Source organism: Myotis yumanensis, unplaced genomic scaffold, assembly GCF_028538775.1.
Source record: "Myotis yumanensis isolate MYYU_CA2020_CCGP unplaced genomic scaffold, mMyoYum1.0.hap1 SCAF_4, whole genome shotgun sequence".
Classification (NCBI taxonomy): domain Eukaryota; kingdom Metazoa; phylum Chordata; class Mammalia; order Chiroptera; family Vespertilionidae; genus Myotis; species Myotis yumanensis.
This window is the reverse complement of record NW_027223755.1, coordinates 74,583,813-74,611,365: the sequence shown is the minus strand read 5'-3', so window position 1 is coordinate 74,611,365 and position 27,553 is coordinate 74,583,813. Positions and strand designations below refer to the sequence as shown.

Sequence of the window (27,553 nt, the reverse complement as noted above, 5' to 3'; positions counted from 1 at the left end):
CCTCTACCCCAATCTGGTTGGAAAATAAAACGCTTTGTCTCCACAACCACCCCCCACCGCACCCCCACCCGCTCTCAGTGTGTGTTTTATACGTGTGTATTTCTCAACCCCCTACAGTAGCCAAGAGAAAGCAGCTAGCCAATGAGAGAGCCCAGTTTCATAAAAGCTGCTCTCTGATTGGCCCAGTGCGAAAGGGCAATGGGAACAAAGAAAAGTCCCTTTCAGGTATAGAGGCTGAGAGCTCCTTTTGCTCCACTCCCCCTGTGTGTGTTGTGTTTCAGTCCTGATTTCAGTGTTGCAGAACAAGCTTGTGCGTGTGCACCAGGGGGATTTTTCTTTTCTTTTTTTTTCTTTTAATTTTTGCTTTGATAAAAAATACACAGGACAGTCTGTGACATTTGCTGGTCCATCTTCTTTAATAATAAATTTGTTGAAGAGATTATAATTTCCAAAATAAAGCGGCTGCAACCAAATACATTCAATGCAGTTAGAAGGAAAAGGTCAACTCGATCCAATACAGACCGTAAGTACGGTTGCGTGGTGTGTCTCTATATAGCACTTAGCGGGGACTTCATGCAGGGGAATGTTCGAGTTTTATGCATTGAAATGAGGAACTAGTTACAGGGTTTGGTTTTTGCATTGAGAACAACAACCCAAGAAGGGTGAATTTTAGCCAGTGGAGGGTGAAGCATTTGTAACTTCTTCACACAAATTAAGCTTGACTGGGCACTCGGGGTAACTTAGAGTAAATTACCTTTTGGGCTGTAACCCAAGGAGAATTAAAGTGACACAGTTACATATCCTGATCTGCAATGTCCATTCTGGGGCTCACCTCCACCCCTCCCTCTCCGAGCCTCGCTGGGCAAGACCTTCCAAACCGAGCCAGGAAAATGGGGGCAAGGGCAAAACAAGACGATTTCAGTCTCCTGTCACATCCTAGTGCCTAATAATTTAATATTAAGCAAGGGCATAGTCACCCATTACATGTAATGGTTATAATGACCATTTTCCTCCTCCTTAAAAAAAAGCAAGCAGCAAAACACCATTAAGGAAAGAAAAAAAAAGCCCCACCCAACCCAAACAAACCCACAAATAGTAACAATGGTGTGTTTATTACAGGACCTGGCTTGGAGCTAGCAAAATATTTTTCTTTGTTTAAGACAGGAGGGGGTTCCCTAAAACCAAAGTAGCGTCGAGGTGCCTCCCTCCCTCGCCCAGGCGTCCCTGTCCCTGGCCCCTTGGGAAAGCCTACAAATTGGAGATAAGTTGAGGAAAGGTTTATAAGGTGTTTCTTTAAAACATCTGCTTTGCTCTCGTGCTCATTACATTTCACTCCTTCCGAACTTCCGAGAGCCTAGATCTGCGAGAAATGTTTCACATTCATAACTTGTAGCTGCGCCCACTGCAGGGGGTGGGTGGGTAGGCGGCGGTGGGGAGAGTGTGTGCAGGGGGAGGGAGGGGAGAGACCTTCAGCTTTTTTTTAAAGAGCAGATCAGTATTTTCTTGATACGCTTGTCACCATTTTTGTTCTCACGACAACCAATTGAGCCCTTGATCCTCACGTGATGTGAAAGGCTTGCACTGTAACAAAATCGCTCCTTTTAGATGGTTGGTTGTTGCTAACTCGCCCATCCCCCTCTCCCAGCCCCGACATTTCCAGCAAAGCGACTCTCCACTTCCAATCCATCAACAATTCATTACTGCTTTTAGCTTCCAAACGCCAGCTAATTAAAAATACTAAGCCAAGCTCCCGGGCCATCTGACTAAACACAGGAGGGGGTGGGCGAAAGAGAAGGAGAAGAGAAAAATAAATAAAAGGGAGACGCACCGTTTGCTGTGACTATAAATGGGGAACACTGTCCTGGAGAAGGTCGCTTGAAAAAAAAAATCTTTTTTTTTACTCTAATTATCGAATTACCGCCTGACTGATTGGCTTGAGCGACAGCGGATTTTTCCCCCGCGGGGACTATACTAGGAACTCGGTTCCTTTTTCTTAAAACAACATAAGACAGGAAAACATCACATCCTTTAGGTTTCGAAGGCTGAACCAATTTTAAACGCCGTTATTTTCCCTTCCCCACCCCAACGCCCCCCGCCCTGAGCGAGAGCTGTTATAACTGGCTCATCAGCTCGCTGAACCCTCTGCTCCCCTCCCCCTCCACACCTTTTCTTTTTCTCCTCTGGCTCCGCGACGCATCCCATCCTTTCTTCCTCCTCCTCCTGCTCCCCCTCTTCTTTCCCCCTCCTTTCCTCTTAAGTTAGTTCAAGAAATCAAATCTGTCAGGACGGGCGGAAAAATGCCACTTCCCGACTAACAGGCTGAATCCAGCCCAGATTTTCAGTCCTTTCTTCTTCTTCTTTCTTCCCTTTCACTAATTTATCCCGATGTTAGCACATTCTGTCTTGTTACTAGCGGACGCCTGTAGGTTTGCTACATGGGATCATTACTTACTGATCACGGTGACTCTGAAGTCTGGAACTGAAGGCGGAATGAGAAGTTGGGAAAACTTTTTTTCTCTAAACTTTCTCTTTTTTTAAAAAAACACAATTATTCTCGATGCTTGTTAAGAGGAAAAAAAAAACCTTTGGTGCTTCTGTTATGAATGTGAAACATTATCTTCCAGCTGTACAGTGACACTTTTTTTTTTTTTTTTTTTTTTAAGGAGAAAAGGACTCCTGATCCGTTTGCCAAAAGGGGGGGGGGTGGGGAGGTGGAATAATGTTATCGAGTGATTATTCTGGCTGAGATGTGTTGTTTGGTTTCTTCCTTCTTGATCATTTGGTGTTTAAGTAAAATGAGGCACAAGCTTGTTTGCCGAGTGGAGTGGGAAAGGCATTTTGATTTGCTGGCCTAATTAAAAAATGATAAAGGATTAAAGGTAAGCAATGTCTGTGTGTGTATGTATATTTATTTATTTTTCTTGACAATCAACTGTTAAAAAGGGGCTGATCCCTTTAAAAACCGTTTTAACTGATCTTTGTCAAACACACACTCATTTGCGGTCATTGAGGCCACCTTGGCGCAGATCACTTAAAGTGTATGTCTTAATCAGGTTCCCTGTACAGTCAGTAGCACCATATTTAACAGATTGAGCAAGTCTGTGACTTGGGACTGTGGTAGAATTGTTTAGATGTATTTTTTTTTTAATCGAAAGGCAGATATTTCACTTTTTCTTTAACACTGTCTTTTCTATAGAGAAATGCTCTTAAAGACATGTTGTGTGTATTTAAAAAAAATTGTATAAACTGTTGGGGAAGAAAGGATAGGAGGGGAGGGGCTGTGTATGGGGGGGGGGGGTTGGATTATTGGTTGTTTTTTTCTGTTCCTTACTGGGAACAAAAACCAGAATGCCCAGTTTGTAAAAAGAAATAATAAAATTAGAAATAAGGAAAATAGAGCAACATAATTCTGAAACTAACCTCAGAGAACTTCCAGGGTCTGCTCTTTTAAATGGCAAGATCTAGGACATGCTTAGGGATGTTTAAAACCGTGTTCCTCCCTCTTGTCTGAGTGTTCGTGCTGTGTGTCTGGGGTTGAGATATCACTTGTATGTGCTAGAAAAAAATTCTTAAGCTCTTTTCTTTCCTTTTTTTTTTTTTTTTAACCTGGAATTGACTCAGATCCTTAAGATAATTTAATGCCTTTGAAAAAGTGATTTTGTTTGTGTTGTTGCTAAAGGGACTTTCTTTTTTAGCTACTGTAAGATGCTTACTGTCGTGGGTATGTTTTTGGGGTTTGGTTATTTTCCTTTATACCTGATATTGGACTGTGGAGACAATACATGAGCCACTTTACTCTCCATCCTTCCCTGTACCCCTTACCGACTCCCCCAGTGATAATCCTTTTTTATTCTGGTAACACCCAGACAAGAAATATTCGACTTTTCCCCCCTTCACAGGAAAAGGTGGACCTGGACTGAAGGGTGTAAAATCCCTGGACACATTCCTGGGGCAGGAAAAAGAAGAGGAAGATTAGAAGATTTTTTTTTTTCCCCTAAGAGAAAGCCCAGCGGAGCTAAACGAATGTCCCCTCATCTCCAAAGGAAAGTTCATCGGATTTTTATTCTAGAGAGCTCATCTTCAGGATGTCAGTGAACATTTCTACTGCAGGAAAAGGTGTGGATCCAAATACGGTTGATACTTATGACAGTGGTGATGATTGGGAAATCGGGGTTGGAAATTTAATAATTGATTTGGACGCTGATTTGGAGAAGGACAGACAGAAATTTGAGATGAATAATTCCACCAATACCACTAGCAGTAGCAACTCAAAGGATTGTGGAGGTCTGGCCTCCGGTGGGGCCGGTGCTACTGCAGCCTTAGCTGATGGCCTAAAATTTGCTTCTGTTCAGCCCTCTGCTCCCCAGGGGAATTCACACAAAGAGACCAGCAAATCAAAAGTGAAAAGGAGTAAAACTTCTAAGGATGCTAATAAATCTCTGCCTTCTGCTGCCTTGTATGGGATTCCCGAGATCAGCAGCACTGGCAAGAGGCAGGAAGTCCAAGGGCGCCCTGGAGAGGCAACTGGCATGAATTCAGCGCTGGGTCAAAGTGTGAGCGGCGGCGGCGGCGGCAACCCAAACAGCAATAGTACCGGCACCGGCACCTCCGCTGTCACCGCGGGGGCGGCCTCCTGCGGGAAAAGCAAAGAGGAGAAACCAGGTAAAAGCCAGAGCAGCCGAGGCGCCAAGCGGGATAAGGATGCGGGGAAATCCAGGAAGGACAAGCACGACCTGCTGCAGGGCCACCAGAATGGCAGTGGCGGCCAGGCCCCTTCTGGGGGGCACCTCTATGGCTTTGGGGCCAAGAGCAATGGAGGTGGCGCGAGCCCCTTCCACTGCGGGGGCGCTGGGAGTGGCAGCGGCGTGGCTGCAGGGGAAGTTAGCAAAAGTGCCCCGGATTCAGGGCTCATGGGAAACTGTATGTTGGTAAAGAAGGAAGAGGAGGAGGAGGAGAACCACAGGCGAATCAAGAAACTGAAAACGGAGAAGGTAGGATAAAGTCGCCTTCCTCGATCTCCCACTTTCCTCTTTGTGTGCCTCTGTGTGGGTGTGTGTGAGGGGTGTGCCTCTGTGTGCCTTGCACTTCTTATTTGTGCTTTTGGTTTCTTGTGAGATTTCTATTACGTGCATCCTCTCCCTTACCATTCGGTGTGGGGGAGCTTACTTGGGTGCTGTGTTTAGCTCTCGCTTCTGCTGCTGCTGCTGCTGCTGCTGCTGCTGCTTGTGGTGCTAGTGTTTGGGTCCCCAGGTGGGAGGGCTGGGTGTTCTAAGTACCTTTTGCCCTGCAGAAGCCTCCCAGCCAGCCAGTCAGTCGTGGTGTGCTTTTAATAGAAAACCTGTGCATGTACCCACTTGACTCTTGTCCTGGTTTCTCCCCTAAGGAGAACCGTGTTCTGTTTTAATTTACATGGCCTGGTATTTCTGGTGATGTGTCCTTAGGTGCAGGGTTCATGGTCCCTCCCTGGAGAGGTATGTCAAGGATGCTAATTTACACTCCACCCACAATCCATTTATTTTTTTTTTCGTTGGTCACTTTCACCAGAAAGTCAAAGGATCTCATCCTTGGATGGGTTGCTTTTATTGGTCCTGAATTAAACCTCAACCTTGATGTCCTTGGGTCATTGGTTTCATAACCGTGTAGAAAGTCTGGGATGGTTTTGGTTGCCGCTAGGTAGGATTCTACCCTTCTTCCCTCGCCCAGTTTTTAGCTGGAGATTTAAGATTCGTAGTTTGACCAGGGAGCTGAAAGGTTGGTTTAAAAAAAAAAAAAAGTGAAATAGATTTGGTAGATCGGTGTTCCTGAAATGTGCTAACATAGCCAAAGGAGACTAGAATTATGTGTTGCGTTTGAGCAGTTTGGATGGTGGACTTAGGCAATATGGACCCTTCCGCACATCTTTGTCATTGTCTTTAAGTCTAGTTACACAGCGCCTTTGAGAAACTGCCCAGTGTTCTGCTGCTTGGTGCTGGAGGCCTGTGACTTAATGGTCTGGTGGTTGTTGTGCATTGAGTAATGTCTCAGGACTGAAGGTGCTCTGTCCACTGGGCAGGTTGGGAGTGAGCTGGGGGTGTGAGTGATGTTTCTATGCAACTAATCTTGAGATTAAGTCTACAGGTTGTGCCTTGCAGAAGCAAAATTCATATCATGTGGTTTGTGGCATGGTTGTTTGGAAGTATGCTCATTAAATAATTTGATTTTTGCTATTTCTAACTTGCTCAAAATTGTAAGATGTCTTTGGATAATTATTTTTGTGTACAGTGAGTCGCTGCTCTCTACTTAAACCTTTGTACGCCTGTGTTCGTGTGGTCAAGATTTAAGTTGGAGTGCAGGAATAAAGTTTTGATTTGATGACTTTAGAAGCTGATGAAGGTGTAGATAATGCCAAAATCACAAAAATCCTCTGAACCCTTTTTTTTATTCCTGTCCCCTTGGTCAGGCAGCATTTTATGTTGATGACTTTCTAGGAGATTTTTTTAAAACTCAGGTTTTAATTCTTATGTTTAAATGTGTAGTTTTGCATACCTTCTGCTAAAAGGCGTTCTGAAGTCTTCTTATTACTTAGTACAGTAGGGCATTTACTTTTGTTGCCAATAGTCTGCAAATTGCAGTTCTAATCTGCTCTAACTATCTAGATGAATTGCCCTAATCCAGTGCTCACAATGGCTGTGGTTAAGGAGTCAGAACCATTTGATTGGATTCACTGCTGCGTGGAATGTGGGAGGTACTGCCCTTTTGCATTCCCCTTAGCCTTTTAATCTTCCAGCCAAATGTTCACATTCAACAATTTTGTTTAGCTGGCAATCGGAACATTTCAGTATCTCAAAGGCTGCTGTCATGGCAACTGAGATTAGAGCGTGGGGTCGCTTCTCCAGTTTTTGTGTTCTTTTCACTTTCCAGTCACAGAGGAAACTGGACGAAGAATGGAAGAATTAAATTATTCATATCCATGTAACTCATCTTCAGTCAGAATGGTATAAATGTGATCATGTGAATTACATAAATGAAGAGCAAACAAGTCATGATGGACCTGGGGTGGAGGAGGGGAGAGGGCTCAGTGCTTTTAGATTCACTCCACTGCCAACGAAGTCACTGGTGTTGGCGCACAGGGGCACTTCAGGGATGGCTCGGAGGGGCAGGAATCCCACAGTGTTGGCCATTCTCTGTCAAGCTGGGACGTTGGCTCAGGGACACTGTTCCATCAGGCTTCCCTTCCCACTGAGACCCCACCCCACCCCGGAAAGGCTTCTCTGAAGCACGCTCTCACCCTTGGCACACAGATCTGTCACTCCCTTGCACAGATGCCACCCAGGGAACTAACTGCTAATCCCACTGACTTGTGGTTGTGTAAATTAGACTTCAATTTAGAAAACACTTTCTAATGATAGGAGGATACCTATTTAGGAAGTAAAGATTTAGTAGGACAAGTGTCATCTGACAAAAATATTTCAACACTGAGGCATCTTTGAGTCGGTTTTTTTTTTTTTTTTTTGACATTTGGTACGTTTTAATTTCAATCTTGCTTGATTATGTGGGTTTGTGAAGAGTAAGTGCCTCAAAAATGGAGATGGTTAATTTTCAGCAATCAGATATGGCTCAGGATGGGCCAAATGTGAAAACCAAAGGGGTGTAGGATGTGTGTATGTGTGTGTGTGTGTGTGTGTGTGTGTGTGTTTTCTTCCTGGTTCACAGGAGATTCATAAGGCTGGCTGTCACCGGTTAATTTCACAGCATGCTTAAATGTCTATTTTTGGTGTGTTTATTCTGTTTCTTCACTACACAAAGTCATGTAAAACATGATAAATTGGACCTTATGAAATCTAATTAAATCAATGAGTGTTCTACTCCTTTATGTGGAAACCACAAGTATGTTGTAAAAGTCGCCACTCCCTTAATACGTGAACAAAATCAAAACATGCCATAATTCTAAGATGTTTGAGCTCTATTTCTATAGCCCATTTTGTGGTTAAGCCACCAGTGACATGTCTGAATAAGTAGATTTGACGTGTTGGCTTTTGGTTGTTAAAACCTGCTTCTCCACCTTCCCCCGCCTTTCTTTTGAAGCATAATAGCCTGTGTTGAGGCTCTTCTGCATATATCCTCCTTAGCTGTCTTAGCAGTTTTGACTTATCAGACACAGGCCTTCAGCTGGGCTAAATGGTTAGTGTTACATGGTTTTATTTCATCGCTGGAGAATTCAAAAATACCTAGCCGATTTCTTAAAAACAACTGATAACTTAAATAGACATGAAATGCGAAGGAGATCTTTTGGTTGTGCCTTAGGGGTCTGACTACTCAGTACATATTCAGAAAGGAGATTCATTCTCCAATACCATACTGCTTTCACTAAGCTGGTCCTTAACAGCCTAAAGGTGGTGTCTACAAATGGACGTGTCTATAAAGGATATCATTCATTGTATTTTATTCTCTTGCAGAGGCCTTTTAACACTTCACTAGGGATTTCTGGCACTTTTTCTAAGTGAGTGTGAGCAGTTTAAGAACATGTTTTGATTAATGAGTTTTGTGGATGATATGTTTCTTCCCCCAGATATAGTGCCCCCTACAAATTCTGCTTAGAGAGTGCAGTTTATCTACTGTGAAATAAAAGGGCAGAAAGGTCACTTGCTATAATTAAAGAACAAAGTCCATTGTTGTCAGACAGCAAACTGTTTTGAAAGCTACACAAGGGAGTTAGCTGTTAAAAACGTTGGTAACTAAGGGTGGCTCCCAATCAGCATGGATCCATCTCCTTACTTTTCTTTGGGCTTCCTCGGAGGGTAACAGGGCTTTGGAGGTGGGTGCAGGGGGGCTGCCCTTTCCCCAAGGAAGTCTCCTGTGAGAACCCATGCAGCTTGGAGAATGTGTATGACTTGGGCACACCGCTGAGTTCTGAGCATAGTATTTGAAAGCTGCTGGGTTTGCTGGAGAGATTTAAAAAATCCTCCAACTGATCAAGTTTGTGCTAAAAGGAGATAAATAATGCTTAGCAACTTTAATAACTTTGCAAATAGTCTGTAAAAAAGGTGTGTGTTTGGGGGTTGGGGGTGGGGAGAGGAATTGATTGTCCAGATGTCAGGAGGTTAAGAATGCTCTTCAAGTGAAATTGCTTGGCTGCAAGATGGTTTTAATTAGAGTGTTATAAAGACTTATTTTTCCTAAGCAGCATTTTATAGTTAGTAAATGAAATGTATGCCGAAAGTGCTAAGCAGAAATCTCCCTAACCACAGAGGTGTTCAATAACCAGATTCAAACAACATGGAAAGTACCATCTGTTCTTCGTTTTCAGCATGAAAAACAAGGATTGAATGGTTGAGATTTGCTCCAATTTTGACTGTGTCTGTTTTTTTTAATTTAAAAAAGTTCACCTGGTACTTCATAGAAACTTGAAATTGCAGTAATATGAGCAACACTGTGAAAACACATGTTTCTACATTTATTCTAACCAGTTCCACTTTTATTTAAAAGATTTCCAGAAGCCCAGCCATTGAACACTTTCTAATGGTTATTCAGTTCCTGCAGGCAATCACAACGAGAGGTCAGTTCCTCAAAGATCTGACTGTTTAGTCAGTACCTGAATTATTCTGTCAATTTGCTCCCTGGAGGCAAGGGGAGCAAAGGCTCTCACAGGCCAACTCTGGTTGGCATTTATCGGTTAATCTAATTGTAGGTGATAGGGCAGGGGACTGGTGTTTACTATATGGAGACCTTTCGCTCCTTAAGAGCTGTAGTCTAGGATTGTTGGTAACGAGGGATCTATTTTTTCAAGGATTCGAACTTCTGAGTCCTTGATTTTTAGGTGGGAGGCTTTTGGGTTCTGGTTTTTCATAAGAGCCCTGGGTAAAACATTATCCGGCCTTTGTTTGAGGTCTTTTATAGAAGCTAATAACTGGGCTTGTGCCTCCCTGAGATAAATGACATTATCTCTGAGTGGGCTGACAGGAAACAGACATGTTAATGGTGAAGCTGCGGGGAGGATCTGCTCCGGTTCTGACAAAGGAGTGGAGAAGGGACCCCTGGTTGTGGTCATTAACACATAATGCATTCTTGCTCTTCCTAAGAGGCCCTTGATAATTGGAAAGCTATTTTAGCCACAAGCACTTAAATCATAAATCTACTACTCCTAGTTCCCCTGCATTCTTAAAAGTAGCAAAGTAATGTGTTTTTTGTTAACAAGTGTGTGATCTGGTTTTTTAAATGGTGGCACCTCTAGGCTGGGCGATAGTGACATTGGGAGAGCTGCGCTTCTGTCTTTATCAGATGGGATCTGTCTTTGTCTTACATCATTCACAGTCATCCCTCTACTTTAATAAAGCAAAAAAAGTGGGCCCAAAAGCTAAAAAGAAATAATTTTTAAACTTGAAGATGTCTCATGGGAGAGAGATAAAATCCACTTTTTATAAGTGGGGGAAAAGATTTTGCTCAGTGATTTGAATGTGATGAAACCTGCCTTTTGAAGTGTATGTTTAAAAAGTCATGGGTATAATTGAGTTTCAATGCAGTTTAAACTCTGCTTCTTGAACGGAGATAATTGCCGTGTTGAACACACTCTGGAGGTGTAGAAGAGGTGGAAGGATCATGCTATTCTGTTCTTCAGTATTGAGCACTGGAAGTTTTTTCATAGTAATTACTGTAGCACAACATAGTTTTGATTGCCGGCACTCTGAACTTGTCAGGAACATCGAGGGTTTTGCTTGAATACTAAACAGTTTATTCCTAAATTCCTTATTCTTAGTCTAACATTCTTGTAGAACATGGAAGCCAGAACTAAGGAATGATGGGCTATCCTTCCTAGCAACATCATCGTGGAAATAACCTTTCTTCACTAGGATTGTTGTCAATAAATAATTCCCTCTTAATCTGTACATTTAAGGTTATAGATAGGGAAAGAGAACAAGAATGATTTAAGTCATCATTATAGACAAACATAGGGATCACACTGGTGCCCTGTAACCCTGGTATTGCATAGGTATGTGTGTATAAATGTTGTCGAATTACATGTATAGATGTGGGAGCCCGAGCGAATTGAGAGTATTGAGCTAGTATGGGATTCTTTTTTTTAATGTCCCTGTTAATTTTACTCTGCTGCAGGGTAAATGGGTCCACTGGTGTTCAGGTTTCTCTCCCAGCTGAAGTTTCGCTAGGGACTGCTTGCTCTCTCTTGCAGGGTCTTTTTAATTTAAGATAAAGGTTTTGGCAACTGGAACAAAGTTTTTGCAACTGAATGGAAGGATGTTAAGCTCTTCAATTGACCAGCAGTTGGGTGGTTTGCAATGTTATTTGGAGAGGTCTAAGGACATTCCAGAGGGTAAGATGGGCACATTGCTCTTAAAGCTGAGATATGTATTATCTTCTAAATTTTGGTTAGAACTACCTTTCCGTTTTGCCAGAAGAACTGAAGTGATGACAAAGCAATTACTTCTTATATTTTGATAGGTCAGTAGGCCCTATCAAACTACATAATACTAATCTGCTATTCAGAAGGCTTCCTTCCCCACTCCCCCCTCCTCCCCAGTGAAGCCAAAAGAGAACTCAAAGGGAATGGGTATTTCAGTTAGAACAAATGGGTTTGGAGGGATGAATACATACTATTGCTGATTTTTCAAAGCTACTCTCTTCTTTCTCATCCCCACCCCCTCCCTAGTTTGATTATTATTCACTGTGACATTCTAGCTCAACCACTGAGCTTTTTTGCCTCCTGGGAATCCTCATTGTCAGCTAGCACCTTAAGAAAAATGTGCCTACAGGGACATTTAGGCATATTCCAATAACGCCAGATGAATGTAGCTTTTACAGTTTAAAAATATATTGATTATATTGTGTGTTGTACATAATGATTTTAGAAAGCAGATATTTAGGTTGTGGAATTGGCTTATTATGTTAACCGGAGAGCAGATGGCATGGTGCCACAGACGTATAATTTTACTTAAAGGGACTTTTAAGGTTTTGATGTGTTTTCTTTTCCTCTTATTTCCCTGATGGCTTCTTTTTATTGAAGGGTAACTTAAGGAGACCTGGTAGCAATTTTACTGCCTTCCCCTGACAGTTTGAAATAATAGCTTGGTCTTTGGTTGCACTGATCTTCTACCAGTCAACTTGATTCTGGTTTTTGTCATGTGGCAGTGAATTAAAAAAAAAAGTGTTTGTAGTACGTTTTAAGAAATGGACTCTTTTATATGCTTCAATTAGCAACAGACGACAAAGTTCCTATTGGTCACACTTTCATAAACTCCTAGAAGTCATTGTTCGTCCTTATGATTAAAGAAAAATCCTGGTTGGTTTCTTGGGAAAGCACATCTGGCCCTTGGGCTGCCTTAGGTACACTTTTTTGTCTTTCACATTAGTCACTGAAGGTACAAAGGTCACATCTAAGTTGTTGGTAGTCAGTTTAGCAAGCCGTCCCCATTCTGAAGGGCTGTAGTCTTTTTGGTTGCTACATCCACCATTTGTTTGAATTCACTTGGTTTAAAAGCGTCATTTGTTCTATGCCTAGGTTTTCCAGTGTTACCCATTCTTCCCTGAGAACATCATTGGGATGAGTTGGAAAGCATCTCCTAACTTTTCTTTCTTTTTTTTTTTTTTTTTTTTTTTGGCAAAGTGTGTGCAAGCCAGACCAGCTTGCTTTTGGATTTCCTGTCACCTCCTTGGCTGATTTTATGGATGGCTCATGTTAAAAGCAACAATAATGTTTGAATTGGAAGGGTTGAAGCCTCGGGTTTTCATTCTTCATGGAGAACTGTTTATTTGTGTGTGGTTCACCACAGTACATGGATAATGCTATCAAATCTGTGCTTTATTATAGGCTTATGACGAGCACAGCAGCACTTCAGTTATGTGTTTCTGCGTTTTAGTTCTTTGCCAATTCTTTTGTGATGGAGATGAAATTAGAAATGAATCTTTGCAGCCAAGGGGAAAATAAGCACAACAAATAGAAATTGTCCCTTGAGCCAGTTCAGAAGTAAGCGGTGGTGATTTAAAGAAAAAATTTTTTTCAAAGTAGGTGAAGCATACAGAAAAGTACTTCATGTAACTTTTCCGTGAAGATCTCTGGAAGATGAGCCTATCACTTTGACAAATGGAGGCCGCTCCAACCACAAGGCTTTATCCCTTTATATCGTTTCACATCTTAAGTAACTGATTGAAAAGCGATTCACATTCCCAAAGCCTGCAACTGCTTTGAAGGTGGAATCTGAGTCAGTAATATTGTTCACTTCTGCGCCCCAAAGGGAACAACATGATTTGAAAGCAGAGCAATGGAGCTTTTTCCGCATCAAACTCCATTTGGCCAGTTGTCTGCATTTGCATTCCTTGCCCAAATCCTTCACCAGCCTTTCCCGTGATGCCGCAGCAGATGCCAGACATTGAAGTAGAAAGCGAGCAGCTGTTTCCATTACTCCATTGCTGTATTAGCCTCCACAATCTGCTTTCTTTTGCTCTCCCCTCCCCCACTGCGGAAATAAAGAAACCTCTCCCTCGGACTCTTGCGTGCTCCAGTTTATCAGTCTGCAGGTTTATCTTATCAGGACCTCTGGTCCCTTCCTTCGGAAGGCCCCGTTTATTGTTTCCGGGCTGGAGCAGATGGGACCGCGGGCCCCGGGGGCGTGGTCCGCTCGTGCCCGCGCCGGCTGCGCGCTCCCTGTGGGGGCAGCGGGGGCGCGCAGCGCAGCCGGGGACGCGCCCTCCTTCCCTCCCTGGACCCGTTAATAGCCCCGAGCGCTGTAAATCTGTCAGCTCTTCACGACGCCCTTACCTCTTTCTTCATTTGCTCCAGCTTCTAGTTTGACAACGTTCCCTTGAGGCGGAATTCTAATCTGCTTCCAATTAGTTGCAAAATGTGACTGAAATTTCCACATTATGACTGCTGTTTTACTTGCACGCACACATCTAGAAACAAATTAATGCTCTTGAATATTTATTTTTTGAGCCTTTGGATTACTTTAAGAGGAAGTGTTTCCAATTGTGTGGTATGACTTCCAGGACTTGTATTTTTTCCTCAAAGCCCTGAATACTGGGAATGTATGTACACACACACACACACACACACACAGCAACTAGGGTGGGGTCCTCCCCATCTCTTAATAAGCCTTTTCCATCTTTTCAAGATTTCTCAATGTATTACATATGTTTAAGTTAAACAAATAAATTTTGTAGTATTTCTAAAATAAACAAAACAGGGATGTTTGCCCAAGTTGAATGGAAGGGTCCTAGTGCAGTGTTTTAATGGAACACAAATACACACAAATTCACTTCTAAATATAGCTTAAGTATTTTTGGCCAAAGCATAAAAGACTTGTTACACACCTTTAAATTATTTCATTGATATTCAAAAGCTATAAAGCCAAATAAATAAATTGGGTGGTTAAAATTGGCTTAACAAATACAAGGGCAGCACCATATTAAAGATGTCACAATGGGCTTTAAATGTGCCTAGCCCTAGCTGGTTTGGCTCAGTGGATAGAGTGTTGGCCTACGGACTGACGGGTCCTGGGTTTGATTCCAGTCAGGGGCACATGCCTGGGTTGTGGGCTTGATCCCCAGTAGGGGGCGTGCAGGAGGCAGCCAGTCAATGATTCACTCTCATCATTGATGTTTCTATCTCTCTCTCCCTCTCCCTCTCTGAAAAATAATAAATGTGCCTAGGTCTGACCATGCCTGGTAGAGCAAGCCCTCTGGAAGATGTTGGAATGTTAGGGCTGCAGTAGGCATAGTCCATGGCTTCCTGTGACTTTACATAATCCACTATGAGGAGAATGCTCTGGGCTCTGGGTGTTGGAACTGGTTCAGCTTTGAGGGAGGTCATTACCCCAACTCTGTTTCCTCCTTTACAATATATTTTTTTAAACAAAGATATTGATTCACCTGATTATATGTAAATATTAGAGTTCTTTAAATCTTGGTTGCTAAGGTTAAGTTTAGCTTAATTTTATTACTTGCCTTAAAAACTGCTTTCTCATATACTGGAGAATTTTAGTACCAAAGCAGTTGCCTGTGGTGCATTATTTGTAGAAAGGTGTTACTTTTAAGGTAAAGAATGTAAACAGCCAAATTTACTGGTGCATTTTATAGCAACTTTCTGTCCTCAGCATCTTGGCAGATTGATATCAACAGTAAGAATGGGCTTTAAAGAGGTGTGCAAGTAAAGTGGTAAAGGGTTATGTTGATCACATTACTTTGTATTAGTTTCTAAATAACACCTTCACATGTAAACAGATCAATTGGTGTTTTTTCTTTCAACATCATTGTCATATACAATCATAAAAGCTCTATGGTTGATTTATTGTCTTTTTTAATGTGTTGTTTTCAATCTCTGTAACCCAGAGGTGGACCATTTATTTCACTTTATTTAAAACAAATTTATTTTAAATTATTATATATATCTATATATAGATATATATAGATATATATATGGTATAAAATTTAAATTATTTTATTTGAGAACTTTTAGCTATTGTTTCAAAAAGATGTAGGAGTGCTCTTTGTACTGCTTCCTTTCCTCTTTTTCTGGACTGGTAGAAAAAATAGCCAGATTGAAATCCTTAAAAATTTTAAGTGTGGGCCTTTTAAGATTGTAGGGACCTCCTAGGTTATAAAAAAAAAAAAAAAAGAAAAAGAAATAGTTGCCCATAGTGAAATGCTCACAATAGGCACAATTGTGCTGGCCCCTCAAGTCCCCGGGTTCACTAATTACCCTTTAATGAGGTCAGTCTGCCCAGGCTTTTTTCCTACCTTGGGAGGAAAATCACACAAGACAGTTGGAGTTCAAGTGGATCTTGCTGTATTTGCAACTTAGCATAACTGCTTTGAAGGCCCCCAGGGCGCTTAATTGGGGCTGGGCATTTTTGTTTTGGGGGAGACTGCACACAGCGCCCCATTGTGTGAGTGGAAGCCACTGTGCATCTTGGAAGCATTACATGCTTTTGTTGATGGTGCATAGTTTTATAAACTCCAAATGAGCTTATTGCCTTTTAACCATTGGGAGCACTAAATAATGGAAGAACCTAGAAGTCTTTGGGTTGGGTAGCTGCCAAGCAGTAAAAAAAAAAAAAAAAGGAATGAATAGTTTAATTGTAAAGCAAACCATTTGTTTATAGATTAAGATTTATTCGGTCACCAAATCCTATGGACCAGGAGGTGAAAGAATGAGGTCGTAGGTATAGGAATTGAATGCCCAGTGTTATGTTTTGTGATCATGCTCAGTTGTTTTACCCATTTTTTTTTCACAAAAGGAGAAGGAATGAATGGTTTAATGGTGAGAACTGCCAGGCCAAGTGTACTTCTTAAGCTACAAAGAGAGAAGGGAGGAAGGCGGAGGCAGGTTGTCATTTCTTTGCTGCTTGGTCAGGAGGCTAAAATTCAAGGTTCTTCCCACTGAGAGAAGGACAATGGCTACTGTTGAATTTTCCTGTTTGTTCAAATGACTGGGAATAGTGGTGGTGGAGGTGGCGGTGATGGTGGTGGAGGTAGGGAGTAAAAAGTAGACGGAAGGTGTGTGGGAAAGGGGGTAGACAATGCACTTCTCTTGAATACTTGGGCCCCTTTATGGAAATTCCCCACTATTTCATTAGTTAGGGGCCATGGTACTGAACAGAGAGGAACTCTCCAGCAAAGGCAGTGAAGTGGTATGGCAGTGAGGATGGGGGAGGGGCAGGGGAGCGCAGTTGCCTGGCAGCCAGAATTTCAGGATGCTCTTTTTTTTTTTTTTTTTTTTTTTTTTAAAGGACTGCATTGTATCTAACAGTAGAAGACCAGAGTCCTGGCATTTGTTCCCATTGTAGCTGTAGTCCATCGTTCTAATCCTTTTGTGAATAATAGGTTTAAGGCAGTGGTTCTCAACCTTCTGGCCCTTTAAATACAGTTCCTCATGTTGTGACCCAACCATAAAATTATTTTCGTTGCTACTTTATAACTGTAATGTTGCTACTGCTATGAATCGTAATGTAAATATCTGATATGCAGGATGGTCTTAGGCGACCCCTGTGAAAGGGTCGTTCGACCGCCAAAGGGGTCGCGACCCACAGGTTGAGAACCACTGGTAAGGAAATCACTAGTAAAGTGTTGTTTTCCAGAAGTATCATTTGAACACTCCCCAATTTAGTTTTTATTTTTGCATTAATCTTGGGAGTGAAACCCTTTATCTCAAAGTGCTCTTTTGTGTATAAACTGTCACTCTAATGATGACTCAGGATACTTACAACTATTGTTTCTCCATGATGCCTTTGTATTCTGTTTGGCCATGGAAAAGCAAAGCCCATTCCTTAAAATTACTTGTTTGTTGCTTGATACTTATTAGATAAATTGAATGTTAAAGTATGTTAAATTGTCTTAACATGATCTCATTTGTTTTTTTCTCCTTACTAAATTCTGGGTACTGCTACTTTGATATGGTCCTTTTGAAATGGCTTGATTTTTGAGACTAAATTATGGCTGATAGCTTCATTTTCATTTTACAGATCTCTCTCTTTTTTTTTTTTCGGGGGCGGGGGTGGTGGTGATGGTGAGGAACAGGAGGGTAAAAAGAATGGGGAAACAAAAAGGGTGTAAAGATTTAGGTCTAAATGGATTCAGCCTTGTCAAATTAGCAACTTTTTGATGTGCTGTTGTTCAATCCAAATGCTTTTTAATTAATATTTTATATATTAGTGAGGAGACTGGATTTTACTTCTGTGAGCATCCAACATAATTTTTAAAATGTCAAACTTTTAAATCTCATAAAATTTATGACTTGTATAGTCATTAAGTAGACTAAATTTGTGTAAATACATTTTTAAAAGATCATGAAAAAACACACACATGTTTTACCAAAGATGTAAATCCCTGCCACTGCTGACCTAAATTTGATTTATTTGGGTGTTTGCCTGTTAATATGTGTTCAACCTAGGTTTACTTAGCAAACTGAAACAGAAGTGCCAAGATAAAAAAACATACTCATGTTAATATTTGTGACAGCTTAGAGCCTTTGCAAGCTTGAAATCTCTTTACAGTTTTAATCCCCCTGGGAAGGAAAGTTTTTGTTTTGTTTTGTTTTGTTTTTTTATCAAATTGTCAGTGTTTCCACAATGTGAATGCTTCTGAGGGTTTAAAAAAAACCTTCTAAACATACTATGTATTTCAGTGAGTTTAGTCCTGTTCATGTGTATATAAAGCATGGGGGAATTGGTGGGGAGCTTCCTGCTTACTAACAAGGCTTCCCCTTGTGTCTGGTTCTTCCCCTCTAACCTCTCTGTGGGTACCATTTAAGTGGATGCTTTTTGTTACTCACATAAAGTGTGAAAGGAAAAATGTTAACTTTTTAAGATGCTTTGAAAATGATTTTTGTGAACCTGCTTACACCCAAGTCTAGTATAGGGTGTCCCAAAATTCACGCAATTGCAAATCTTGCCTGAATTTTGGGACACCCTATACTTCCTATCTTACCTCATCTTAAAGGCTTAGTTCAAGTCTCCCTTGGAAGACTAGCATATGAACCCATACATCTGCTATACATTCATGTGCATTATTATCTTGTAAGAACTAGTGTTTTCCACTTACCTGGAGTTGGTACAGCTGCGGGATTAACTTCCAGCACATAATCCTGTCCAGTTTTAGACAGATGGCTGTTCCATAATATCTACTGCCATTTACTGGTGATTAGATGACAACACAAAATCATGTAGGATTACAGCTCTCTAAGCATATTGAATCTTAAACATGTTGAATTTTCCTTTTCTGACACTTATGGTGAAATGTGAAGAGGTTCGAAGACTTTTGTACTTAAAAAATCTAGAAAATGCCCAGTGTATTCAAATGACATTTTTACTGGTGCTCAATACGTAGATAGAGATATCTTCAAATGGCCTCTGGATTTGGTGAGCACACATTGGAAGTCAAATGGTGGTGGGAAAATAGATACTGTTTTATCTTTTGTCTGTAAAATAAATTCTGAAAGGTTTTTGAAGAATTGCATTTTGGATCTGTTACAACTCACTTCGGGATCTAAAGAGTGACACTAACTGTGCAAACAGTCCGTGCAGTGATGTGTAGTTGCCTCCATGTTATTGGAGCTGAATGTGCGTGCATAATTGGGGAGATTATTGGAGAGAGAGTGTTTTGCTGTGGTAGATGTGGTTTAAATCCTAGCACTGAGCATAGCATTTACTTTCTCAGCTTACCCACAAAATCTGTGACTAATTTGGTGAATGTGAAGATTTCAGTCCAGATGGTTAGGTTTAATTGTAAAAACTGGAAAGATTTCAAAGTACCCTTTGAGGGAGTGCGGGAAACAACAACTAAACAAAAAAGAATGAAAAGTAACTACAAGTCACTAAATATAGAATATTTGTATGTTATGTATTTATATAGACACATATACTTAAATATACGTGTGTGTGTGTGTGTGTGTGTGTGTGTGTGTGTGTGCAATATTCAACCTTTTTTATCTTGTGGCACGCATAAACTAATTACTAAAATTCTGTGGCACACCAAAAAAATGTTTTGCCAATCTGACAAAAATAAAAATATAATTTTGATTTATTCACACCGGATAGTTATTGTCGTGTTGGCTGTTGTCACTTTTTTATTTGACAATCTAAGGGAAAAGACGTCAGTGCCCTGACTAAATAGTTAGGGATAGTATGTTTTAAAAATTCTTGCAGCACATGGGTTGCACATCACCGATAATATGTAGCAGTCAAGGACAAGCTTGCAGAATCTATTCCACGGGTCCACATGAACAGATAGGACCAAAAAGAGAAGTGGTTTTTACTGTTTAATGATTTAGTATGTCTGTTTAAAGTGATTTGGCTTTTTCTGGGCTCAAAATAGGTTTCCTCTCCAACGTGTTAAGAAGTTGCCACTTCCCTGTCAGCTGCTATTGTTGGTTAGAGCAGTGGCAGTTACCTCATCAGACCCTGGGGAGTACCACTCTGCTCAGGCCTTGGCTCCTATCCCCTAGCTGTGGGCCTCTCTGAGGCCTGCTGTTTTGAAGCTGCAGCTGTGAAGCTCAAAGAGGGAGTCAGCTTGCAGAAAGGGGAGGTTAGATGGTGATTAGTGCTGTCGAAGGACCAGCCTACTTTTCAGCATCAATCTATTCTTCACAGTTCTTTCATTTGATGGCCATGCTGGAATGAATACAGTGATCTGAGCTGATGCTTTTAAAGCTACCCAGACCTTCTGCTGGTTGCCTCCTGTGCAAATCAGAGCTTAACAGGATAGAAATTGACCCCTCTTCTGTTTTAGATGGGGATACCACTGCCCTAAATCGTGGGCCAATAAATTAGCTTTGAAGTTGGTAGACTAATAGGGCTTTATGGTGCAATTTATTTGTAAAGTGTGTCCCAAAATTCACGCAAGAAGTAATTTTGATAGAAAACACAGGTTTATAATTAAAAATAGTAAATTTTTTATTGATTCATAAAGTATACAGTATAGGATTATATATGGAATAGCACATCAGGTAAATGGCCTACACGGCTTTGCTGGCACATACACAAAGCCGTGGTCTTCATTGGTCTTCATTGTCCCTGCTCCTGGGCCATAATTGGTACTTGGTAATGCTTATCAAATTGAAGAGATTGAAATCAAAGGGCAACAGATATTAGAATCTGATTCAATAAACCAAGTAAAATTAGGCTTTTATTTTTTGTTGTTGTTATTGTCAATGCTCATGCAAAATTCAAATCTTGCGTGAATTTTGGGACACCCTTTATTACCTAGACTTATAAGGAGAGAATGAGGGAAGAAGAATAAGGTATCCTGGACAGGAGGCTAGACCATGGGGCTGTTGATAAGATCTGCTTTATTCTAGTAGAACACCTGGGGTTTATGGCATCGGTGACTTACAGGGCAAGCAAATGGCCACATTTCTTGCACAGGGATGAGAAATGCCTAATATTTATATGTAAATACATTTCATAATATGTATTCAGAAAATGTAGAGAAATGGGTTCAACTTATATGTGTTATATTTGCCATATATCCATTGCTTTAATATTTGATTCTTGAGTCCTCAGAATTTTAAAATGGCACAAGGAATGAGCTTAAAGCAGCAGGCCAGCTGTCCTGGGCTAATGATTTTCAGATTGTGGAAAACCTGTGAAATCTAGGCCAAGAGAAGGTGCTCCCTGAGGAGGAGTAAGTGTAGATCTTTGAGATGATCAAAGGTGAGCGGAGGTGATCTTTGCTGTGATCCCCTTGGGTGAGTTCCTTTTTAAAAATATCTTTCTTTTACCTTCTGATATGTCCCTATCTGCTTAGAGCCCAATTTTTCTCCATTTATCAAGATCTTTGCCCTCCATTAGCAATCCTTTGAATGATCCTCATGGTGATTTGAAGAAAGACTTTTAAAGGTCCAAGAATGGAGCTCAAATGTGGGGACTGTCTGGTGGGGGAGAGGCAAGAGAGCTTTTATGGTGTCTTAAATCACACCTCTTGTACCCCAAAAGCTGGTTCTTTGTAAAGCTGGTTTTGGAGAGACTCTTTTCTGTAGATGTTTCTTACTATCTTTGAAACTGGCAACAGGTGTAAGTGATGAGGTTGAAACAGGGTCTGACGTGGCTATTTTTTTTCCTTTCTTCTGATTTTACAGTGGATATTTTAAGGTACTTTTATAACTAATGCAAGGAGTGAGGTTCAATAGGCAAATGAAACCCTGAGGATTGACACTGCCATCAAGTTATGGGTGAGTTAGACTTGAGAGTAGTATTATTGTCGTACATTTCTATTTTCCTAATTTGTTAATACATATATGTTATATAATATATAGTATATACATGCACATTTATATAAGCCAGCGGTTCTCAACCTGTGGGTCGCGACCCCTTTGGGGGTCGAACGACCCTTTCACAGGGGTCGCCTAAGACCATCGGAAAACACATATATAATTACATATTGTTTTTGTGATTAATCACTATGCTTTAATTATGTGCAATTTGTAACAATGAAATTGAGGGTCACCACAACATGAGGAACTGTATTAAAGGGTCGCGGCATTAGGAAGGTTGAGAACCACTGATATAAGTGGTCTTGTCTTCCGCTGCACATTTCTAATATACCTGAATCATTTGATTTGAATAGAAATAATAGCAATGTGTATTGCTGAAAAAGATTCTGTGCGTGCACATGTACAAGGTCCAGGTGGAATTTCAAGGACACAGGTCAGAAAGATAATGGGTGTGATACACTTGCAGTGTACCTCTCACCTCCTCTCAGTTCACAGTAGGCCAGAATTCCCCACAGTTTGTGCAAGCATCACTGAGTGCACTTGGACAAACCTAGATGCTATCCCTCACTATTGTAATCACACATGCTGTACTTTTATACACCAGTGCTAGTTTTTATTTCCTCCGATACCTTGACTTGAGCTAAAGAGAGGGCTGACAGAACACACGGTTGTGTATTCTTTCTGTTGGAAATCTTGGCACATCTTAGGGCACAGTGGAGAAGAGGTTCGCTGGAACACAGAGTAGAAGATTTGCCTACTTGTTGAGAACTTGTGTTGACTTTTCTTTAAGACCTTTGGCACTAGAGGCTGGGTGTACTGTAAGAGATAGGGTTGAGGCAAGGTCTGATGTAGCTGTGGTTTTGAGGCTCAATTATAGAGTAGAGAGCTGTGTCAAGTATAAACTTGAGATGGGAGAGAAAAAAAACCCCACCAGATTGAACAACTGACTTGAGGGGAACCAAAGCCTGGATTCTTGATTGATTGGATGTTTGCACTTTTTTCTGGACATGCTTCTTAGTCTCCCTCTTGGCTGACTGCACATGCTGTTAAATCCATCCAGATAACACACATGGAATGTGTTCTGGACAAACCGTGCGCAGATTGGATTGGGAGTTGGTGCAGGCCAGATCATGCATGGCCTTGTAGGCCGTGGTAAAGATTTTAGTTCGAGGATGATGAAAAACCTTTACAGAATTTTGAGCAAGGGAGTGACATGATTGGATTTGTTTCTGAAAACTTGCTCTTCACTGCTGTGTGGAGAATTGATTATAGAGAGGCAAGAAGAGAAATAGGGAAATCAGTTTGTTACAAGACCTTTTCAGTAGTTCCAGTGAGAGGATGAATTTTTGTTGTCATCATGAAATTGGTGAGAAGTACTTAGATTGTCTAAGGCAGTGGTTCTCAACCTTCTGGCCCTTTAAATACAGTTCCTCATGTTGTGACCCAACCATAAAATTATTTTCGTTGCTACTTCATAACTGTAATGTTGCTACTGTTACGAATCGTAATGTAAATATCTGATATGCAGGATGATCTTAGGTGACCCCTGTGAAAGGGTCGTTCTACCGCCAAAGGGGTAGCGACCCACAGGTTGAGAACCGCTGGTCTAAGGTAATGAGGACAGGACTTGGATATGGAGTTGTGAGAGAATGAGAATTAAGGATAAAGTCTAGAAATTTGGAGGTGGGTGGGATCAAGAGTTGGAAAACATTTTTAATGCACCCCATGTCTGCCAGGTGATGATGCCCAATGGGATGGCCAGTGCTGGAAGCATAGATTGGGGAAATTGGGCTTCAGAGTTTGGGGCTGGAGAGTATTAGAACAGAAGGGGACCCAGGGCTGAGCCAGGGAGCTGTGGTGGGTGCCAGCATTGAGTCCACTGTGGAGGAAATAGCCCCAGGCAGTCTGGTGTTTCTGGAAAGCAAGTGAAGAAATTTTAGCAAGGAGGATGTGATCAAATGTGTCAAATGCCTCTAAAAGTCAGGTTAAGATGGGACGCAGAAGACTGTTGACTTTGGAAGGATGACTATTGTTGTTGATCTTAATACAAGGGGTCCTGGGGTGAGAGGTGGGGATGGAGGCAATCAAAGTCTGATCTGAGTGCTTGAATTTTACTGGGAGGTGAGGAACATGGAAAATGATGGCTAACACACTTTTTCTATAAGGGACAACAGGAGGTCAGGAAGTATCTATCTATATCATTTTTAAAAGTAGGATCCTCTAATAATAGCCTGTTTATATGCTGATGGGAATGATACAAGCAAGGGAAAAAAGTTGCACATACCAGAGAGAGAAGGGTAGGGTAGGGGGGAGCTCCGTGGGCCTCTGGAGCTGGGGCGGGCTCTCCATTGGAAAGTCAGAAAATATGTACAGACGCAGGGCGGTTGGTAGGTTTTGTGGTGGAAAAATTAAGAAGTCTTCATTTTTATCATTTATGTTTAGGATACAGTTGTGATGTTAAGGGATTCTTTGTAATACAGAGATTGTGGACAACAATTAAGTATCCATTTCTTCATTTATTCCCTGCCTCCTCCTACAGTGTAGACAGCTTTGACTATTTTGTGTTCTCACAATAGACATATTAGAAAGGGGGGTGTGTGTCAGTGCAGGTCTCAGTTTATTCTTTCATTCATTCCTTTATTCATTTGTTCACTCAGCACGTATTTTTGGAATGCTGATTATATGCCCGGAGTCTGGGTCCTGGAAATACAATAGTAAGCAGAGTCTCTGCTCTCGTGACACTTATATTCTAGTTTATTCTGGACAAATAAATACGTTTTGGTTGCTGTAAAGTGCTGTGAGGGAGAATCAGGCAGGAGGAGGAGGTAGAGGGGGATGGCGGGAAAGGAGAGTTTATCTTTGTTTATGTTTGAGTAGGGACCTGCTCATCAGTCATGTGCCGCTTAACAGCAGGGATATGTTCTGAGAAATGCCTCATCAGGCAATTTCATTGTTGTGCGAGCATCACCGAGTGCACTTGGACAAACCTAGATGCTATCCCTCACTACTGTAATCGTACTCGCTGTACTTTCATACGCCTGGCAGGGCAGGAGGTTTGTTTACACCAGCATCATCACAAACACATAGCGCATTGTGCTATGATGTTAGGTTGGCTACAATGATGTCACTAGGCGACAGGAATTTTTCAGCTTCATTATAATCGTCTGGGTCTACTGTTGTATATGCGGTTCTCTGTTGACTGAAATGTCGTATGCGTGCATGACTGTGCAGTGCAGAGGAGCCAGATCTGTGTCCACACCTGGAGGAGGGAGTGTGTTTGGTGTGTTTGAGAAGACATCAGGGTGGCCAAAGCTGAAAGAGGGTGAGAGGAGAGGTCTAGGAGATGTAGTCCAAGAAGGAGCATGAGGCCAGGCTTCAGGGAACTCTGAAGAACCAAGTAAGACGCAGAGGTGGGAGAGTTGGGGAGTTTTGAGCCGCAGAGAGGCAGGCTGTGACTGTGTCCCTGGGGGAATCTCAGTGTGTGGGACCTACCCTGAGCTTCACTTCTGGCTCTGTCCCTCAGCTCTTTTGATTATTCTGGTCTCTAAGTGGTTAAGGGAGATGGAGGTGTTATATTGTGTGAATTATATCAACTGATTTCAGATGCAAGATCATAAATATTCAGTTTTTTTTAAAAGACAAAATAGTACCTTGCTCAGAAGACATCAAAAAGAGGCTATTACTTTCCTAGAATGAATGTTTTCCAGGGGTCACTAATTGTGTGTGCACACACCCTCAATTGTATTGATGCAGTTGATTACTAGTGTGAACAACAGAAATTTAAAATGATGAGATAGTATAAATAGAAACTCCCCCTTCTAATGCTCTCCATTGGAGCTCTTGTATACTCCCTGAGAATTTAACATGCCTCCTACTTTGGAGACTGCTTTAGAATCCTGAGAAACTAGTTGCATTGATTAGAATAGTTTTTATTAGACTTAAAAGAAATTTTAAAAGCAGTACATAAATCGATAAAAGTTTAAATTGTACTAAAATATTATATAATGGAAAGTAGATTTTACTTCCCTCTTAGACCTGCTCCCCAGAGCCCACTACTTTTAACAGTTTGTATGTATTTCTTGAAATAGTCTCCATATGTTCAAGCATATATACTTATGTTTCTTGTATTGCTACACAGATCAGAGCATAGGAGAGAAACATCTGCACCTTGTTCTTTCTCCATAACTGTATGTTTTGGGTATCATATGTTACCTTTCTACCTTTGATTCCATAATTTAACTGATCCTCTACTAATAACATTTAGGTTTTTTCCAGTCTTTTTCAGCAACAAAATATTTTGGTGGATTTCATTTTGAATGCATTTCAAAATTCAATTGTCCCCAACTTGCTTTCATCAGTTGAATTCTCAACTGAATTGCCTGTATGCCTATAATCTAATACTGTGAATGATAATTTTTGACTTTAATCTGTGATAATCTGATAGTTGTTCATCATTTTAATTTGCCCATTTCATGTTAACAAGCCACTGTATTTTCCTACATATTGACAGTTTCTAACCTCTAATTTTCTAGTGAGTTGTTGGCCATTTCTTACTGATTTTAAAATATTTTAGTGTATATAATTAAATACACTTTTTTTTCATGTTTTGCAAATATTTTCCATGTGCTCATGATATTTTACTCTCTTTATTTTGATTTTGATTCTGTTTATACTAGTTTCTCCCCTCCCTCCCCCAGGCAGGTATCTTAAATTGTGTAGTTAGGTTTATAATTCATTTATTTTTATGGCTCCTACATTTTGTATTGGTGTAGAAAGACTTTTCTCCAAGATTATTTAATTATTTTTTTCTTGTACGACATTTATGGTAGTTGACTGTATAGTTTTTCAACTTGAAGGTGAGTATAATTTTCATCTTACTGCAGGGGTGGGGAACCTTTTTCTAAGGGCCATTTGGAGATTGATAACATCATTTGAGGGCCATACAACATTATCAGCTTAAAAATTAGCCTGCTATATTTGGTCAGACATTTAATTAACTCACCCCTAATGCCTTGGCAGGGCCAGACCAAATGACTTTGTAGACCTTATAGGGCATGTGGGACTGACGTCCCCCCCACCCCGTCTTACTGGCTTTTGGGGTTACATTTCAGTATAAATAACTTTTGACCCAATATCCAAAATCCTTGAACCCTTAATCTAAAGCATTGTCTTTCTTTTTTAAAAATATGTTTTCTTGATTTTTAGAGAGGAAGGAAGAGAGAGAGAGATAGAAACATTGATGAAAGAGAAACATCAACATTGATCCACTGCCTCCTGCACACCCCCTACTGGGGATCCAGCCCACAACCTGGGCATGTGCCCTGACTGGGAATAGAACCATGACCTCTTGGTTCATAGGCCAGTGCTCAACCACTAAGCAACACTGGCCAGGCTAACGCATTGTTACTTAATCAGAGCTGTGCATCTGAATCATTTGAAGAGTTCTTAATTTTTTTCCTTTCCCCAAACAGCCAGTCCCAGGTTCCCTACCGCATTATGATTCTCTATTTCTGTGGCTTCTTTGTGTGCATTAGACAAAGCTTCACATGGCCCATTTGAAGATGTCTCTTTTTGCTTTCTCTCCCTCAAAGGCAGATGTTAGGAATGGTTATTAGAATTTCCTGGTGTGTTTTTTTTTTTTTCCTTAAGGTTCTTTATAGAAAATCACCACAGTATTGCTTTAACCGTGACTGCATTAAGTGTTTTGCAGGTGGTTAATTAGTGTACTTGGTCAAATGGGAGGTGGAGCAGGAAGGACTAATGATTTGCAGCTCCAGCCTTAGGAATATTTACAGCCAGGCAAATACCTGTACTCGTGTTTCCTAGACTCCTAGAGCATAGCCTTCCTGCACAGTGAAC

The 27,553-nt window shown here is 41.1% G+C and overlaps 1 protein-coding gene across 5 annotated transcripts in view; it reads left to right on the top strand.

Moving 5' to 3' along the window:
• Nucleotides 1–276: 276 nt before the first annotated feature.
• ZNF608 (zinc finger protein 608) overlaps nt 277–27,553 on the top strand; it is a 108,073-nt gene continuing 80,796 nt past the window's right edge. For 2 of the 5 annotated variants that reach the window (XM_070412545.1, XM_070412548.1), the window contains exons 1-2: nt 2,710–2,879; nt 3,900–4,991. In XM_070412545.1, the coding sequence (XP_070268646.1) occupies nt 4,086–4,991 (906 nt within the window). In that variant the 5' untranslated portion in view covers nt 2,710–2,879; nt 3,900–4,085. Of the gene's footprint in view, nt 524–2,276; nt 2,498–2,709; nt 2,880–3,899; nt 4,992–27,553 lie in introns of those variants that run through there. The other 3 variants (XM_070412546.1, XM_070412547.1, XM_070412549.1) reach the window with 3 other exon arrangements.